The following is an 18,160-nucleotide window of genomic DNA, read 5'->3' on the forward strand; positions in this document are numbered from 1 at the left end:
AGTTGTCAACTATATTTCTCAAGGTTGACAGGGAAAATTTAGATGAGTCGCTTCAGCTCGCATTCAGACCCACGAGGAGACCTAGAGCTAGTGACTAGGTGACTGAACAAAACATGCAGGCCATGATTGGATCTATAACCCAAGAAATGCTCCATTCTCGAGTCCGAGGGTCCACGCATTACATGTTCGGGTGAAGAACCGCATTGAGCAACAGCACGTGTATGGCTTCTACTAGGGCTATGTTATTCCACTTGGGGCTTTACCCCGCTCGCAACAGATGATTGACTAATGAATTATCTGCATGGATACCGGCCATCTTTGGTTACATGAGCCCTGCCGCCATGCGAAAGGGTACGAGATGGCGATTAGGTAAGTAAGTCTAGTGCGCGTAGATAGGCTGGACGGCGACTAGATAACACACGCGCCTAATCAACGTTGCTCTCATTGGTCAAGGTGTATGAACTTGCTAGTAGAAGTTCCCATCGGCCAAGACACTTCATGTTCCCACAGATTCACAGAATGCAATGCTACATTCATCTAGACCGTCTACGTAGTCTTTTGATATGTTCTACGCCGCATGACAACTTCATGTCTCAGTTGAGATGCGACTTTAGGTTTTCTTGACGCTACGTATGCCGCACGTACTCGAGACTAACTTTGCGGGACTGAATGACAAACTTTGTGTATTGGAGCAAGACAGAACATACGAGCGCTGTCACAGTGACCATGGACCGAAAATAGCATACTGCAAAGGTCGAATCAATCAACACCTACGCGGCAACAAAACTCTGGACGGGCAACCTTACCGTCTTTAGATGTTCGTAAGGCATTCTGGCTCTCCCAAACGCGCCACGCTCAGCGGCATCATTGTGGGTGGACCCTCCTTCAACTTCATGCCCCCCACATATGCACATTTTTCTTGCAGCATTCTCAAGTTCTTTGACAGACACCTTGCCGCTGGGCAACAGTCCGCCCATGTCGTATCCACGCCGAAGGATCCCTAGCGAGCTGTTCTTCCACAACGGTATTTCCGAATGTTCGCCGGACTTCATCATCGTGAAAAACAGGAACAAGAAAGTCAGCAATAGCAGAGTGACGTGCACTGTAATCCACTGCCAATTGACCTGGTAGAGCATATCGACAGTGCCGGCCACCCCCTTCTGGCGCATTGTGCCAAGTCCGTGAAGAGCCACGTCTTCTTCAGAGGACACGCGCCGCATCTCGTTGGTCATGCTTTCTGCAAGCACTTCAAAAACAGCAGAAATTGATTGAGAACCATCCTTCGGATTAGGTAACAGACGGCCCAGATCGTGTGGATATGGTTGGTGAGATGTTACTATCGCGCCGTTAAAACCAACCGCAATTTTCATACCCTTGATTCTTCTCAGTTCCTCCCGAATTTTGGGATCGTCTCGCCATGGTGCCCACATAAGGCGTTGCTGAAAATGAGCGCTGAGTGACTTAGTCGAGGTTGCGGCAATTATGAATCTGTCGGGAGGGGGCCCAAGAATGTAGAGAGGGTTATGGTTGCCGGCTGACCAGTTGGGATGATAATGAAGACTTCGCTCCTTATGTGATGGTGCAACCCAGGGTGGTGGCATAGGTGTGTGTCGTAGACTATAATCCCATGAATTACGGGTTCTTTCCATACCCTCGACCTCGATAGCCTCTTCCCTTAACCTTCCGTTTTCTACAACGGAGGACATTCTCTTGGCGCAAAATAGAGTGCACACTCTGTTGCCTGCAATGACTCGGAAGCCTCCGGCCAAGTCATCTCACCAAGAGCTTTCTAGATAGCGTTATGCCCTACTGGGACTCATCGCCATTGGGGCGGGTTGAGAGTTGGATGTATGATGTGCATTGCCCACAGAAGTGTATCGATATTCTTCATGGAGACCGTCCTGTTCAGGTTGCCCGTTGCAAGGAAAGTTGTTTGATGCCCACCGACTTTGCAGTCGCGGTCAGACTTTCTGTATGGATGGCAGCCGTCTGTGTTTGCGATAAAATAGCCATTAGGAAGGTTATATGCGGATGCGTAGACACTATTGTTGGCTTGAGGATCGGTCCGATAGCCTTGCATCTCATTCATGGTGTCGTTAAAATTGCCTTGAGCTCTTGTGATATTGGTGGTGATGTTATTGCATCTCGACCACATGGCGAGCGTTACAAATGCATCGAATTTGCAATTCCATGTTGGGCAATGGAAGAGCACTTCTTGACGAACTTCGTCCAAAAGATTTCCAGAAGGCGATCGAGATTGCCCCCTCCATGGATGGCTGCAGGCTGGTGCTCAGATTCGATGTGGCTGAATCAGTTATGTCTGTGGTTGTATTTGAGTTGAAAACTTCACCAAGTTCATATAATGTGGACCGCAAGATTAAGGCGGACATTCCGGCTTTGCCATCTTCACATATAAATCCTTGGTTGAAATGGATGAGCTGTTGAGAAAATGGATCGAGGACGAAGGCTAAGATTGTGAGAATTGCGCCGACTTTGACAATAGGTCTAGATGAATACATGTGAGCTTGATTACTCTTGGTGGAGTGTCTTTTACTCACGTCGCGCGTGATCTGAACGCAACTTTGACACTCCCTAGCGGTCCATGTGTAGCGCTGTCCAATCGATCGAAATTGATGAGCGGTCCCTCATAACGAGCGAACAGGATCCATTTTCATTGCGACAAACATACCGAAAGCACAAATGCATTAGCGGCTTTTGTTATAACTCAAAATATCGAAAGAAGCGTGTTTAAAGTCACGCCGTTCCGCTCGAACACCGGCTGGCCATCAAATTGGGTCATTAAGATGGAAATCACGGTGAGCGAAAGACTGGCACCAAAGTTTGCGAAGAACTCTTGGGCCTAGAAAATCAGCCTTTCCGGCCTGTTACTCTGCTATTTGTACGGGGCATCCCATCGAAAGAAGAATCCGTGAATTACTGAAGATATCTGTCTTGCTTTGGAATCTCTATCTGGTGATACGTTTGACGGTAGACAACCAAAATGTCTCAATCAGGCTTTCCGGGCTTGGATCAGACAGGAGGGCGTCGTCTAGTTACACAAGTTTGCAGAGACAAATTCTTTCGCAGGCATATTGAGACACGTCTTCGATGTAGTATGCAAGGAGCCGTCTTATAAGGCGTCTTTGGAGTTGGACAGTGCTTACTGCAGCATACGTTGCTTTGCGTAATCAAGTGTACCTACGCCATATGGACGGATGTAACTACCTGTACAGTGGCCACTTTCAAACAACTTCGCATCGCACTTAGCTCGTTTTTGTTCCGCATGCTGATCAAGTGAATTGGAGACATTCATCTTGGCACTTACATCACTTGATTGTATTGGTGCCTAGGCCGACAGGTTTTGCTTGTGTTGTAATCATTTCTTCACTGCCCGATGTACCAGGCAACCAGCTGACGCGAGAGAAAGGTTTCAGACAAGATGCCGCCCAAAGCGGTTCGATTTAAAGGCAGCCATAAAATCTCCTTAAGAAGCCTTCATTCCGCTGAGAAGTGCCAAGGTGTAAACATGCTATTTCAGATCCGTGCCATTATATGGATGGATGCCGAGGCTTTCTAGCATAAATGACGTGTCTGCGGTTGATTAGTACTCGAGCAAAAAGGGCATCACTCAACCAAGTTGTGCTAAATGAAGAGACAACTCACTGCCTCCAGTAGGCATGCAGCCTCGTATCCTTCACCTCCTTCTTGACTTCTGCACACAACTCCTCAACGGCATCCCGAGTCCAGCCCTTGACCCTCGTCAGTAAGCCCAAAGAGAAAGCCTCGAGGCCCATATCTAGATTCGCGCAGTTCCATCGACCGGCCTCTTTGAGCTTCGGGTCGTCGGGCCAGTTGTTGAAAGGCCATTTGTAGATCTGGTGTCGTATCTCCACAAAGCCGACGTTGTGAAGATCGTCGAGACAGTCTAGAGCGTAGTTGATAGGCCGACCCACCTCATTTGAAGCATCCACGAGCGCATGTTGCCAGCGATAGAGAGCGGCGTCCAGTGGCACGGAACCGTCGTCGCAGTAAGATGGGAGCTCGAGGTCTTGAACCTCGAAGTAGCCGCCCGGCTCTAAATGACTGCACCAGTATCAGCAAGCGAAGCGATTGCACCTCGGAGAGGCATGATTCTCACTCGTATACCCTTTGAATCATGGACCGAAAGTCTGACCAACTGCCCGCACAGGACCGATTAAAGATGTAGTCAAAGGGTTGTTCCCAAGGCCAGTCGAGCTCGAGGTCATCTATCTCAAAACTGCAGTTGGCAGGAACTCTACATAAGATTGATCAGCCAAGCAAATAGAGGACGGAGGCTCAAGCTTACAGATCAGGCTGAATGGCGCTCAGGTCGACACCGATAACCTGGAAATAGTTTAGTCAACAGAAGACCGGGGTTCTTCGTATTCTTCTTGTACCTCAGAGCCGGGATATGCATCGGCTGGTAAGGAGTCAGTCTCACAGTCATCGATAACCCCCACAAACGCGCCAGAACTGGCAACAAGTTCATCACTCACCAAAGTCGATCGCCCAGATTCCAGTGCCGGTTCCCAAATCCAGAACTCGCCTTGCGGTTTCCCTACCAGGACTTGTTGCTAATTCTCCATCCAGTGTGATCAACCACAGGTGATGTTGAAGATCTACTCGCTGTGAGTAATGTCACAGGGAAGGGAGCCAAGAGTAACACGTACCATAACGTATGAGTTCCAGCTACACTCTCAAATCAGATTAACGTGTCTTAAGGAAATAAGGATAATTGATAAGAAAGCAGTAGTCACATCGTCATTCGGATACGCATATTCTGTTACTCATTAGCCAGAAGCACATGCGACTGAAGCAAACTGGTGGCAGACTCAACTGCCTTCGCTCATCGAATGGTATGATCTGCCGTTCTCAAATTGATACTCAAAAATATCTGACGTTATTGAGAGAAGATCGGGCTGCGCGGGTGGCTGATAGCATTAGTTATGTGCAGAGTGAAGATGCCCGATTCAATTGGTAATGGACATACTTCCATATCCTCAATTGCAGAGTCGAGATCAGAGTCCATGCCTTCGACATTTGTTCCCTACAACTTTCAGCATTTAAGTCCAAATTAGAGTATTTAGTTCCAACAGCGAGCCAAACGACTTACCTCATCTTGCATTTCAAGATTGTCGTCGACGTCCATCTAATTCAAAGTACAGGGAGCGTATATGTACGTGTAAATGACGAGGATGTGCGAACCAAACTGTCGGGTTCTGCGTGGCTTGGGAGAACCGAGCAGCTGATGCGGGGGGAAAGGGGGGTCGGAAGGCCGCGGCACATGGAAGAACGGGCAGAGGGGTCCATTATGAATGTTAGGTTTTCGAACGCTAATTACGGATATCAGTGCACGTTTTCTAGGAGCAGGGGTTTGAAGGACATTGTTGTTATTGCTGGCTTCAACATGCTCTTGTTGGTTCCAACTTCCCAGTGCGTAATGTTGGCGTGATGAGACTTTAGCCGTTGGGCGGCTATGGAACTCTCTTGGACCAACCAGTCGGTGTGATGAGGGGGTCGGCTCGCCTCCGACATCAGCTATTTTCCAACGGGCTCGATAGCGTCGTAGGATGTAACAGGGGCGTGGCGGTGACGGGGATCCTCTTGACAACGAGGGTGGATCAGTTTTCCAACAAATACCAACCAGAATCGTAAAGACTTGGAGGCACGATTTTGCGTTGGAGAGCGTTGACCCTTCTGGCTCTGGGTGATAAACCGCAAACTGGCCATCCAGCCCCACAGACGAGCATCTTAGATGTTCTCAGTTGTCTGGCCGGTTGGCCCAATGGCAAGGCGTCTGACTACGATACACCGTGGAATCAGGAGATTGTGGGTTCGACCCCCATGCTGGTCAAAAGCTTTTGCCTGTTCACGATACCGCCGTTTTGTCAGTCCGGGAACGAAGTCGTTGGGTATATTTCATCGAGGGCGGAAGGTCGTCAGTAACGAGTGCTCATTTAAGCTCAGCTCATCTACAATTTTGTTCTTAACACAATTTTATAATACGTAGATATAATGGAAATAAGCCCAAAGTTCCTTATCCCCGCATGTCATTCCGCTTTTGATGGGGCACACAATGTGTATTTGGCAGGTAGGTTACGACCGTATCAAGAGGTTTATCGCGCCAAAAGCTGCGGATGGCTGGTGAAGTATTACCTAGATCAGGAAGGAATAGTTTTCGTACTCTACGCCCAGTCAAACTGAAGGAAGAAGGAAAAGGATCCAACAACCTTTGAGTCGGTCAGGCATGCTAGGGGCCACAAACGATCCATCGTGGATTCGTTCTATTCAGATTACATGTATTACCAGGATATCATGTCAACGTCAACCTTCTTGCTTGACAGGAAAGCGGCATTCTCGCGGTGTCCAGAATTGCAGTTCATGTCCTGTCATCTGGAGTTGTGGGATACTTATCTTCCCCGTAGGTGGAGTTCAAAGTAATCGATCCGACAATGTTGCCAGACTCCAGTCGAATAAACGTGTCAAGCTCCCCTTTTGACAGTTTATCACGGGTGAATGACAACTGCCTCGAACCTCGAATCCAATTTCCGTATCCTCCATAGCCTGTATGCTGACCGAAACACAGGTTGACACCCGTCCCATCAACAGAAACACCGCTGACAGAGCCTTTCCACTTTGTACACCAACTATTCCCGTGGTCGTGGCCGCTGAACACTCCAATCATGCCCGGGCTATCAGCAACCGCCTTCATGAATGCCGAGTCTTGACCGCCGTAGTCGCAGGAATCTTTTTGACTTCCATCTTTGCACCAGCCTTGAGCCTGATACGACAGCGGAGAATCGTCGTTGATTCCAGGATTCTTCTCATGGTCGATACCCTGTGTTTGAATGGCGCTCGAGGCTTTTGGCGGAATGTGAACAAACGCGACACCCGGAATGTTCTTGTTGTGCTTCTTGTTGAGATCTGAGTTGATCGACTTGAACCAGTTGACGACGCTTTCGTCGACCCAGTTAGGCTGACCCACCAACTTCGCTGCGTCATTCGATTCAGTCTGCATGAAGTAGAAGCCGCCTCTGCTATCAAAGAACCATAGGACTAGCTCCGGTGTACAATCATCTTTTGTGCAGTCGGATGCATAGACCGGTAGATAGTAGTTGGAGACCCCAGCGTTGGAGTTGCTGACCATCTTTTGCGTTCGAGAATTGAGCCATTGTTTCTCTCGCGCCATGATATCGCTCCCCGATACGTTTTGCTGATAGTCGTGATTGCCGTAAGTGCTGGCCCAGGGTATACTCCGATCGATTATTGGCTTCACCAACTGATCAAGCACGAACGTTGCGTTTTCTGCAAAGGCATTTTCTCCTGTGATGAGGTCGCCATTTAGTACCACCAAGTCTGGCTTGGCATCGTCTAGCACTTTGGTGATGACGCCGACAGTTTTCTTGTCTGCAGCAGGGCCGAATGCTTCCCAGGCGTCTACAAGTATTTATGCGGTGTCAGCACTGAGTAGAGCACGGTGTCTGTGCATGGCGTTCCCGCTCTCACTTCATAGACTTACTCTCTCCAAAATGAAGATCTTCGAAGATGGAAATCTTGAAGTTGCCGTCCTGACTGAAGCTCAGTGGATCCGAGGCTGTGTCACGGCGGTGCAGCGTTGGAGATTGGCGAGACAGTCCTGTAAAGGCAGCCAATACCCAGATGAGAGTCGTCACTTTGAAAGTCATGTCAATGTTCCGGATGCTTGGGAACACAGTTAATCTAACGGAGCACATGTGCAACCTGCAAGCTTGATGGGAGCCTGCCGAAGCTATATACAATGCCATCGTCTGAAGTCTCGCAGTGGCTCGGCCAGGGTGCTATGGGACATGGTTTCACGAATGCAGTCAAGGGATGTCGAGAAACACCAAACGTGCATACTCAGAAAGACTTGTAAGGGGCCATTGATCTTTTTTATGAGCTCCGAAGGCGAACAGAATTAGTATAAAGTCAATCACATATGATGTTGCAATCACAAGGGGTGTGATCTGGTATTAGTATACTTTTTCCAATCCACGCGGATCGCGTGGTACAAATCCCGAATAGCGATGACTAAAGCCGCTGGAGGGTTTGTCGATGATGATAAACTCCATCCCTGCTCGAACCTCGAGTTGAAGGCCCAGACCATCTGTGCAGCTAACACGGACTCCGACCTGTCACCATCAGTCAACGTCCTCCAACCACACTAGCTTCCATCGCTTTGATCTTAAGCTCGGGCATTCCTTCCACAGTAATCTGATCTTGGCCGGTCTCCCGACGGAGGTGGGGATGCGGAACTTTGCGATGAACCCCGAGTGATTTCAACCCACCTACCTACTTCACGGCCGGTAGCTTACCCAGACCGGAAAGCAACATGTGCTCTCATAGTACATGCTTACGTACCTACCTTACAGTATGTACCACAGCTTCAACCTTTATCTCCCTCTTGAAATGGGCATAAGATAGGAAGACCTTAGTGTTTCAACATTCTCGAGTTCGCATTCTGAAAAATATTGCTCACACCTGCCAGGATCTGACTAAGTATTTTACAAAACGTGTTAGAGCTGCGATTGTTCAAAACTCCTCATGTTGTTTCCGAATCCTTTGATAAAGGTAAGCTTTATGCAGGCACCTATCTACTGCCTGAAACTAGTTCCCAGTCCAATTCTGCATCAGCTGCCGAACCGTATCTTGAGGTGTTCTTCCAGAGTTGTGGGCTTGCGAACATGCCCCATAGACACAATCTCACTAGCCGGCACCTCGAATAGTCCCTGGTCGCTCAAGAATGCGACAACCTCTGGGAGATACTCAAAGTTCCTAGCTCTTCCTTTCTCCTTGCGCAGTCTCGCAATCTCTTCCGCAAGCATCCCCAGGGTGCCTTGACGCTTGACCTCAACAAAGGTGCCCGTCGCCTCCTCGTATGCCAACGCCAGTTCCTCAATCGTATTGACTCCGGAGCGCATTCTGAAGAATCCTCCCTTGCCCTGTTGGACGCCGTCTCCATTGATTAGGATATCAATGGTCCATGCAGCAACGTCGTCTTGCGCCGTCCATGAATGCAATTTCTTGTTCCCTTCTCCCCAGTAGCGCATGAGAGGGACGTCACCAGAAGTATCGAAACCTCCCGGCCCGTACGGCGTGAATAGGAGGTCGGCAAAAATCCCCGTGAAAAGGTAAACCGGATTGATTGAGCTTGTCATGGCAGCCTGCTGCTCAAAGGCAATGTGAGCGTCGTAGTGCTCAAAATCGCCAAACTTGATCTTCGTCCAGTCGTTGTTCCACGAGGAGGCCATAAAAACCTTGACGTTTGCCCGCTCAGCAGCCCGGAGGAGTAAGAGGCATCCGTCGAGATCCAGTAGAGGTGTTGGGTTGTAAGCGCAGATAATCGCATCGACACCAGCTACAGCCTTATCTAGAGCTGGGATATCATAGTAGTTGCGACTTGTGACGAAGGACTCCAAACTCTGGGCCAGCTCAGGACTCAACTTTGAGGAATCACGTCCCAGGCCTCTGACAGAGAGACCGTGCTCCTTCGCAACCACTGCTAGGCGGCTACCAAGGCTGCCAGATATTCCGGCGATTAAGACGAGCATGTTGATAAGTGTACGTAGTTGGTAAAACCTTTCGTTTGTGAGATTGATGAGTGTAGTTAAGCGTTTGATAGTACCGATTGGGCAAGCGAACCTCCGCGACTTATAAGCGCCGGTGGGATACTACAGCGGGGTTTGCGAAATGATTCGCTCTCAAAGAGAAGATCACCATTCACTGCGCACTGCGGAGTCCAGTTCAGTCAACGACACCGGGATTACCAAGGTAGATACCTCCAGTCATCGCCGATAACGTTATGGTAATGCCTTTTGTCGTGAAGTATCTGATATAAATTTCAAGCCCGCTGATGAATCTTTGTCTGATTTCAAATGCATGCTGTTCATACTCCGCCAACCCGCGACGCGCTTCCCGTGGGGGTGAGGCACTTAGTCGACTCTTGCCATGCGTTCCGCGGATTCCGCGGGCAACCCCAGTGAACCCAAGAAGTATCGAACGACAGCAGACAACTAGGTCAACAGCAACACTACATGGAACTTCATGTTGATTGCAATATAGAGCTTGGCGTCAGGTTGAAACATTACAAATCATTGGGTCAAAGACTGTATTGAAATCGGAAATATCCCGGGCGTCCATCGTCAAGCAACCTCTTGCCCGAAGTAAAATTATAGTCACCGTCTCGGGGATTTGCCTATTGCAAACTTCTTGGAATTTGGGGGGGGGGGGGCAGAAATGTCTGATTTGTAATCTTCTCAACCTCTATTTCTCGGTCTCCTTTATGGAATCACGAAAGTTCAGTGAGTTCATCCTGAATTAGGCGGGGAAACAATGGTACAAAGTGAATTGGGAATCCGCCAAGGGAACATGCCCGAAAACAAAAGAACTATCCAAAATAATAGCCACCAAATGGCTGACTCTCAAACTTCTCCTCATTCATCCGTCCCTGAAGTGATAACCTTATGCGTGGCAATCTCGATTTCACAGGCACCGTGACCCTGCTTCCACTCATCAACCAAGCCACGGAAGTCTGCCGGTAGGTACGGCGACGTAAGCTCCTGAAGTCGGCTTGACTTGCGGTGTGTCTCTACTCCAAGATCCTTCATCAACATATTGACGTAGGGCAAACCCTCAAACACAAAGTCAGGAAGGTCGGCACCGTAACCGCAAGGGTAGCGCCATTTGCCCCATTGTGTGTGCAACATAATCTCGTCTGTAATCTCCTGATCAGACGTGGGAAGACGATCCAGCTGGCCACCCAAGAAGGCGGCAATCCAGTGTCCTTGAATAGTGGCGCAGACTGAGGTGCTGACTGTTGAAATCATGCCGGCAAAGGCGAGGTCGCGTGAGCCCACCATGGTAGAGGGAACCATGAAGCGGTAGTAACGCAAGGGGTTTGCCTCCTTGGGGGTGAATCTCAGTTTCGGTTGGTCTCCCAGCCGAGGGAAGAGCTCAAGAACTTTGGCGTCCGCTTCTTGATCTAAAGCACGTTTCTCAGTCGCGGAGTATCTGAGGCCGAGCTTCTCCTCGTTGAGACCGGCAAACTTGATGGTCGACTCCTTCTTCCAACCGGTGGAGCAAACAATCGCCTCGGTCTCGAGTTGCTCACCAGAAGACAGGTAGACCTTGTTGCCCTCTAGCCGATCGATGTTGTCAATGTGAACCCGGATCTTTCCCTCCTTGACCAAATCAAACAGACTGCTGTCATAGTTTAAGATACTGAGTCCGCTACCAATCCAGAACGCAGAGTGCCAAGGCTTCAGCTTCTGAAGCTCAGGGTGAGAGTCATATGCGTTGGCTGACAGGACGTCGCCGCTCAACACCTTCCAGAATGAATCGACGATGAAGCGACCAAAGGTGGTTCCGTGGAGGAATTGACGGACACCCGAATAGCCATCTTCACCACCCCAAGGACACGGGCTGAACCATGACATCCAACGGATGTTAAGCAGCTGGTCCATCCTCTTCTTGAAAGGTGTGACAAAGGGAGGCGCTATCCAAACAGGGCCGTGGCCGTTGGGACGAACGATCAGGTCCACCTCTGCGCCGTCCTGTACCAAGGCATAGGCAACGTCGAAGGCTGACTTTGCTCCGCCTACGACTACGGCGTTCTTGACCCCTTTGAGCTCAGATGCCCTCTTGCAAAAGTCCTTTGCATGGAAAAGAGGGCCGGAGAAGGTCTCAGCTCCTGAGTAAGTTGGAAGGTTTGGTGTCGAAGTCAATCCTGTTGCCAGGATGAGCTTCTCAGTCTGGATAACGCGCTCCCCTGACGGTGAGGCCACAGAAAGTCGCCACCCTTTCTCACCATTCCTCTCTACCAAATTGACGGCAGTGTTGAACTGAATACGATCGAAGAACCCAAAGTGCTTAGCGAAATCGGTAAGGTACCGGTGCAGGACCGCACCCGGGACGTGGTTGTTGGGCTTGACACCGTATACAGACTCTGACATGGGAAAGTCAGGGTACTCGTAGGTTCCAATCATGTTGTTCGACTTCAAGCCGGGGTAGAGGCGGTTCTGGGACCATGTTCCTCCGCAGGACTCAGCAGCTTCTAGGACGGCGAGATTCGCGGTGGGGTGGAGTTGTGAGTAGGCCTTGGCGGCTGCGAGACCGAACCAGCCTTGAGAAGAGAGACTTGTCAGTGCCTAGAGCCTAGGAGGATAGTACGATGTGGGCCCGAGTTATACCTACCGGCACCGACGACGACTGCATCGAATGGACCTTCCATTGTAAGACTTTCCAACGTTGCGCTCTGAGAAGCTAGGTGAAAGAGATTTGAGTGAATGAGTGGCGCAAGACTCTCTTCGATTTCGAGTTTAGAGTCAAGTTATAAAACGATGAATCATGAAGAGATCAAAGCCCATCTGCACATGAGACAAGTCCAGCTTTACATATCGAAGCTGTCTGCCCATATCCAGTTACTGTCGAGTTACCCCAGATTGATGGCTGGCTGACAGGGGTCGTGTCAGTGTTAGGCCGCCGCGGCAGGGTATGGGGATGGATTCCGGTGGTGCTTCCGGAACCACCAACACGCATTAGGAACTTATCGAAATTGGGCTTGTCAGCCCTTGTGCCTATCATGTCACTTACGAGAGATTGGCCGTCGAAATATGGATCAAGCGGCGGCGGAATCATTCCAGATTCGAGACCTTGACCGTCAAGATCACGCGTTGGTTGCGTTGCGTGGCGTCTGAGATACGACTAATTCGCAAGGCCCCGTCGATGCGCGAAAGATGCACCAGAGTGTTTTTTGGAATGTTGCAGACGTCTTGTGAAGCATATCGATGAGCAGGAATCTCATCAAATACATACGTTTACAGGCGCAAATGGGTTTCGAGGACACAATAACGGTCACATAGACATCGAAGCATCGAGACACCGTTTGCCCATCGTTTCTACATCAGGGAATGCGACTACCGCTGAAGAATTCATGACAGGTACCCTTACCCATGTTCTCAATGATCGTCTGCCCCGTAACGTGGCTCAGCGAGTCCAAGCGCGCGTAACAGCGAATGTGGTGCCGGCCGGGGATTGTTCTCGCCGTCTTGGTCCTTATCACGGAACTTCCGAACGGAACGGAACGCACGCTCCTACACCCTCCAACGGAAGCGCACCCCGCGACACACCGGATACAAGGAACACAGCTCTACGGCCTTTTCAGCTGTGCTCTATGCGCTAAAACAAGGTTTCCGTATCAAGCGCGACCAAGCCATCGGAACGTCAAGCGTAACGCATGGTCCATCCCAGGTTATCGGTGTTGATGGCTTGAGTGTCTTGATTGAACCCAGAACTCAACGTATAGACTAGACTCGCAGCTGACGACCTCAGCATTGCTCTTCAAACTACACCGTTGAATGTAATTCTCACTCACGCAGAACTTTCTCAGAATGTATGCGGATATCAGCAAGCCCCCTGCGCCACTGCCAAAGGCCGAGCCACAGTGCATCGGCGAGGGCATCACTTTGCTGCCGCCGCTCTCGCGCCGAGGCTACGGAAAGGGCCTCATTATACTACAACATGATTCGGCGCAACACCTGGACATTGTTGAAGGAGTCCCCTCTGCTCTCATCAAGTGGGCGGAAGAGGGTTTCGTCGTGGTGGAGATCCAAGCCAAGGTGTTGACTAATCCGAGCCTTGCCAAAGATGTCTTACAGACTGCTTTGAAAGCATTGAAAGGCTGCAGCAAGCTGGAGAAAGATAGCAAGGTCGGAGTTGTCGGTACGTCTGTTGAGTGATTGTACCCTTCGGTATCGCAAAAGACTCTTTACACGAACTAAGCGCCTTTTCAGCGTTTGACCCGACGTTATGGAATCAGATCGCTGGGGTGGCTTGCACCTTCCCAGATATCGTGGGGGCTGTTGTCTACGCAAATTCCAGCGATGAGAGTACCCTCCAGAAAGCCGAAGTCCCCATGCTGTGTCACCTTGCTGGTGGCCAAGCACCACCCGAGGCAAAGAAGACCGAGGGTATAACCACGTATCGATACGCAAAAGCCAAGTCGTTCAGGCTCGCAACGCCATTTCATGAAGATTTTGATTACTGGTCAGAGTCTCTGTCTCACACCAGAAATTTGACATTTCTCAAGCCGCTTATTGGCGGGCCGTACTTCGATCTTGAAGCGATCTGGGATGAGCATACGTATTATGAGTTCGCGGACAGATCTGTTGAGCACACCATGAGCACAATGGTTGATCAACCATACGTGAATCATGTTCCCACAGTAAGCAAAGATTGTGTGGTCTTTCATGAGAGAGGTCTATGCATTGAATCTTCACTGGTAACACGAGCACTCAGCTGACGGGTGGCATCGGACGAGGGCCATTGACACAATTCTACCGCAACAACTTCATTTTCAATAACTCTCAAGACACAGAGTTAGAACTCATCAGCCGCACACTCGGTATTGACCGCGTTGTGGACGAGTTCATCTACAAGTTCACACACGATACGGTTGTGGATTGGCTGTGAGTGATCTCGCTTGGAGGATGGAAACGAAAGTAGCTAACGTGATGACCGCATCTCTCAGTGTTCCTGGTATTCCGCCAACGTACAAAAAGGTAGAGATCCCCTTCACTGCTGTTGTGAATATTCGTGGCGATAGGTTGTACCACGAGCACATTTCGTGGGACCAGGGAACTGTCTTGGCTCAACTTGGTTTGATGCCGCAGTACCTTCCCTTCCCTTATCCAATCAAAGGCCAAGAAGATGGGGCAGCTTTCGAGTACCGCGTGCCAGTCCTAGGAATTGATACCGCGGAAAAAATGAGGGATCGGAACTCTGTTGTATCAAACGAGATGTTTAACTTCAAGGTGCGGAAAACATGAAGGAGCCATGGCGACATCCTGACGGATAAGATAGTGTTTAAGGTCGTAGCTGCTAGCACTCCAATTCGGTTCTGCAGATAATTGATGCATCATGAGCCTAGGTACCTGTGTCGAGTATTTCTGAAAGCTTGAGAGACGTTAAGTTCTGGTGGTAACCTTGTAGTTTCTAGAAATAATTGTAGATGTTATCATTGATCGTCATTCATTTCGTATCACATGGTATAGATAAAAGAATTACAACCACCAGGGCCCCCTTATGAGACGATGCCCTCGGCAAAACTATTCTCGAGATCGCAATTTGGCCATTGCATCTGGAACTCATCGTCCCACCCAGCAGATCCATCATACATAAAGTCCGATGCGGGAAGTACGTCGACGTCCTTCTTGCCGCCATCCTTTTCGGTGGAGTCGGGCATCTCGATCATGCCGAACCCCATCAGACTTCCACGCACCTCGGCAAGCTGGTCAGAGAGCTGCCTCGCAGCTTTTGACCTCGTGACATAACTCGCTGCCAGTGCCACGGCCAGCTCGTAACTGCGGCCCATAGCCTTGGACAGTCCCGGAGGCAGGCTGGCTAGCAGGGTCGAACGATTTTGCTCTAGGGACGACGTCAAGACGAAACCAAGGGCGGAAGCAGAAGCCAATAGCTCTTGGTAGTAAGGCTGCTGCTTGCGGTAGATGTCTGTGTTGGCATTCAGGGCATAGAGAACGTCGCAGATGTCAAAGAGAACTTCGATTGCGGGCTGGAGGTATTTTTTGCTCGTCTGTGTGTCGGTTCGCGAGAAGAACCATGGCTTGAGGAGGAAACTCCGAACGGTTTCCGCGCGGAGGTGAAGTAGTATGGGGAATGATGAAGGTTGTTTGGGAGGGCTCAGGCTCCATGTCTCAGGGTGTGTGATGGAGTAGTTGCCGACGGCTCTTTTGCGCCATTGCTCCAACTGGAAATTCATGAGCTCAAAGTTATCCTCGTCCTCGTACCGCTGGGCCTTTGTAGCTTGTGCCATAGGCCCTTCCAGCTTATTGCTGACACGGATGAACGACAACATTGCTTGGATGTAGGGATGATCGGCCTTCACGAGTGTTAATGCAGGTCGGAAGTTTGATCAGAACGGTGTAGCTTACCGAGATAAGGTTGACGGGGCTGAAACTAGAGTCGTGAAAGTTGGAAGGCAAGTTGGCTGCTGCACTCCATTGCCGGTCCAGGATGACGATGCTGGAAACAAGGGTGCAAAGTTCTGAGCGCAGACTCGGTGAATTTGCCAGACGGGACCATGCTTCCTCGTTGTGTACTCCAAGCTCCATAAGCATGCGCCCGGCTATGCCACACATACGCCAGGCAACCTGGGGCATATCATTGAAATATTCGTAGCAACCCTGATTAGTTTTGTGAGCGATCGATGGAATCGAAGCGAGAAGTGGTTGAGCCTAACCTTGAGAAGTATGATGATGACTTGCTTTATACTTGTGTTAGATTCGGTAATTCTGCTGTTGACAGCCTCTTTCATACAATCTACGATGAGCGCTTCGACATTGGAGCTTTCGGGCGTCGCTTCAGTGTGGAGTGCAATAGCCAAGGCAAGATTCAATATGATCAAATCTTCCTCGGAAGCCGTGTCCGACTTCTCCGTCACCATTTCCCAATTTGTCGACTCCGTATCTGTACAGAAAGATTGAGCATGGGCAATAGTCTGGTCAATGTCGATAATCGGGTGAAGACCTCCGATAACGTCTTGGTACACGCCAAGCATTTCAACAACTTCGTCGATGTTCATAAGAGACTTAAAGCGCAACAACTTTTGGGAATCGCTTGCCCCGGTTATGAGTGGGTTGAAAGAACTCGTGCTCTGCGTAAGAGACATGGCATCGTCATGGACCGAGACAGTAGGGATAAAGTCGAGACTGATCGGTTCTTCTCGCACTGGTTCGGGAGGCGTGTGGTATAGACTCTCTCGGCGGACGCGGGTTCGCGCAACCTTCATGGTCTCCTCCGGACTCGGCAGGCCGTACAGCTGCCGAGGCGGGGAGCACGTCGACGGCCCGATTGACTCGAGGCAGTTTTCGAGGACTCCAGCGTCGGTTATGAGGGCTGAAAGGAAATCTTCGGGTGTCTGGTTGCCCATTGTGAATGCCGGGGATGGTTGTATGGCGCTCGCCGCCTCGCTGGGAGTCTGCACGCGAGATGCGAGACTGTTCAGTTGGTCTTGGAGACTTGATAAGAGTTTCATAATGTTCTCCTGGTTATTTGACGTCGATGAAGTCTCTCGCCTGGATTGATCGGATTCGGTGGGGGAATCATCGGTAGCCGTCGCTGTCGGGACAGACCACATGCCGTCATCGGAGCCGTAGATGCTGTCGAAGACGCAGGTCTGCTTACGCCCTGCGCAGTACCTGCATGGTTGCCGTCCGTCGCATTTCCCCTTTCGTCGGCGACATGCCTCGCAAGCGCGCAGTGCATACGGCGCTCGTCGTCTTCCCGTTTCTCCGCTCTGTGGGCTTGGTCTCTTTGCGACGCGGTTCTCTTTCGGTTGCGCCATGGTGTCTTTGCTCCGTGGCATCGCAGGGTACTTTGCCCTCAAACGTAATAGAAAGCAGTTGATTCCCTGGTGGGTATTGCGCAAACAAGTGAAACGATGACGTTCAGTATGCAGGCTACACAATGATCAAAAGGATGAAAAAGCGGTTCCTTCTGAAAGAAGTGCCGGAGAGAACCAACACAATCGAATAGGAGAGGGAAAAGATAAGCAGACAGATTGTCAGTCGGCTATGTTCCTCTTGATAGCGGCAAAGCGGGACTTCCTACAACTACGGGTTTAGCCTAGGGTCCCTTACCCGCTAGAAATGTAGAATGCGGGGAAGAGATAACGGGGCTTTGACGATTGGTTAAGATGGGATAATCCCCATGATTCTCTCTCACTAAGTTTTGATCCGTGTCGCCCGGCACTCCTTGCTTCAAGGCTAGTCCTTGAACCATACCGGATCTGTTCAAGAGCTGAACGACTCTGCCACAATTCGTGAGCAAAGCGCCACATCTGAAATCGGTCAATGCTGACTTGTTGGTTCTGACAAAATGCCGCTTCCGGGGTTTCAGTGAGGTGTTTCCGAGTGGTCCCTGCCACGCCTGCTCAGCATCCATCATAACCCCCTGTGGGTAGGAATGATTTTCTTGGGACTACATAAACCATACCGCAGCTTACCGGATGAACACCAATGCCGTTGGTGTTTATAGACTTTGATGACAGAGATATACATAAAGTCAGTAATCTGGATATTGCAACAAGTCTGAGTTCTTCGCTTGT

General features: G+C 50.1%; 7 protein-coding genes and 1 non-coding gene across 8 annotated transcripts; 2 read left to right on the forward strand and 6 right to left on the reverse strand.

Moving 5' to 3' along the window:
* Positions 1-770: 770 nt before the first annotated feature.
* On the reverse strand, positions 771-1,706 carry BDZ83DRAFT_656029 (uncharacterized protein; the record flags this gene model as incomplete). Its single annotated transcript, XM_060510841.1, has 1 exon — positions 771-1,706. The coding sequence occupies one exon, from the start codon at positions 1,704-1,706 to the stop codon at positions 771-773; it is 936 nt and encodes a 311-aa protein (XP_060360038.1).
* Positions 1,707-3,500: 1,794 nt separating this feature from the next.
* BDZ83DRAFT_762733 (methyltransferase) lies at positions 3,501-4,934 on the reverse strand. Its single transcript, XM_060515208.1, has 8 exons — positions 4,859-4,934; positions 4,779-4,801; positions 4,518-4,647; positions 4,419-4,441; positions 4,328-4,365; positions 4,139-4,276; positions 3,664-4,083; positions 3,501-3,591 (listed from the first exon to the last, which is right to left on the reverse strand). The coding sequence occupies exons 1-8, from the start codon at positions 4,869-4,871 to the stop codon at positions 3,549-3,551; spliced, it is 828 nt and encodes a 275-aa protein (XP_060360039.1). The 5' UTR covers positions 4,872-4,934; the 3' UTR covers positions 3,501-3,548.
* An 858-nt stretch (positions 4,935-5,792) lies between these two features.
* Positions 5,793-5,875, forward strand: BDZ83DRAFT_t271. The gene has a single exon. It is a non-coding gene; the product is annotated as a tRNA-Arg (tRNA).
* Positions 5,876-6,400: 525 nt separating this feature from the next.
* On the reverse strand, positions 6,401-7,706 carry BDZ83DRAFT_588648 (calcineurin-like phosphoesterase; the record flags this gene model as incomplete). The annotated part of the gene is made up of 2 exons (XM_060506157.1): positions 6,401-7,458; positions 7,541-7,706. The coding sequence occupies 2 exons, from the start codon at positions 7,704-7,706 to the stop codon at positions 6,401-6,403; spliced, it is 1,224 nt and encodes a 407-aa protein (XP_060360040.1).
* An 869-nt stretch (positions 7,707-8,575) lies between these two features.
* On the reverse strand, positions 8,576-9,630 carry BDZ83DRAFT_681012 (uncharacterized protein). Its single transcript, XM_060511209.1, has one exon. It carries the CDS (start codon positions 9,588-9,590, stop codon positions 8,670-8,672), a length of 921 nt encoding a protein of 306 aa, XP_060360041.1. The 5' UTR covers positions 9,591-9,630; the 3' UTR covers positions 8,576-8,669.
* An 838-nt stretch (positions 9,631-10,468) lies between these two features.
* On the reverse strand, positions 10,469-12,268 carry BDZ83DRAFT_796228 (uncharacterized protein; the record flags this gene model as incomplete). The annotated part of the gene is made up of 2 exons (XM_060515861.1): positions 10,469-12,160; positions 12,232-12,268. 2 exons carry the CDS (start codon positions 12,266-12,268, stop codon positions 10,473-10,475), a joined length of 1,725 nt encoding a protein of 574 aa, XP_060360042.1. The 3' UTR covers positions 10,469-10,472.
* A 1,159-nt stretch (positions 12,269-13,427) lies between these two features.
* BDZ83DRAFT_796229 (uncharacterized protein) lies at positions 13,428-14,920 on the forward strand (the record flags this gene model as incomplete). The annotated part of the gene is made up of 4 exons (XM_060515862.1): positions 13,428-13,758; positions 13,830-14,260; positions 14,335-14,504; positions 14,567-14,920. The coding sequence occupies 4 exons, from the start codon at positions 13,428-13,430 to the stop codon at positions 14,862-14,864; spliced, it is 1,230 nt and encodes a 409-aa protein (XP_060360043.1). The 3' UTR covers positions 14,865-14,920.
* Positions 14,921-15,118: 198 nt separating this feature from the next.
* Positions 15,119-17,398, reverse strand: BDZ83DRAFT_588606 (uncharacterized protein; the record flags this gene model as incomplete). Its single annotated transcript, XM_060506153.1, has 3 exons — positions 15,119-15,934; positions 15,987-16,238; positions 16,295-17,398. 3 exons carry the CDS (start codon positions 17,396-17,398, stop codon positions 15,119-15,121), a joined length of 2,172 nt encoding a protein of 723 aa, XP_060360044.1.
* Positions 17,399-18,160: the final 762 nt, after the last annotated feature.

The sequence above is a fragment of the Colletotrichum acutatum genome (assembly GCF_030867785.1).
Source record: "Colletotrichum acutatum strain CBS 112980 chromosome Unknown BDZ83scaffold_129, whole genome shotgun sequence".
NCBI lineage: Eukaryota > Fungi > Ascomycota > Sordariomycetes > Glomerellales > Glomerellaceae > Colletotrichum > Colletotrichum acutatum.

Bases quoted from the DNA above. Each gene is read 5' to 3' on its own strand.
- BDZ83DRAFT_681012 (XM_060511209.1), bottom strand. From the start codon at position 9,590: ATGCTCGTCTTAATCGCCGGAATATCTGGCAGCCTTGGTAGCCGCCTA.
- BDZ83DRAFT_762733 (XM_060515208.1), bottom strand. The intron at 4,648-4,778 runs GTGACTACTGCT...CATTACTCACAG, and splicing joins ATGCGTATCCGAATGACGAT to CGAGTAGATCTTCAACATCA. The intron at 3,592-3,663 runs GTGAGTTGTCTC...AATCAACCGCAG, and splicing joins CTGCATGCCTACTGGAGGCA to ACACGTCATTTATGCTAGAA.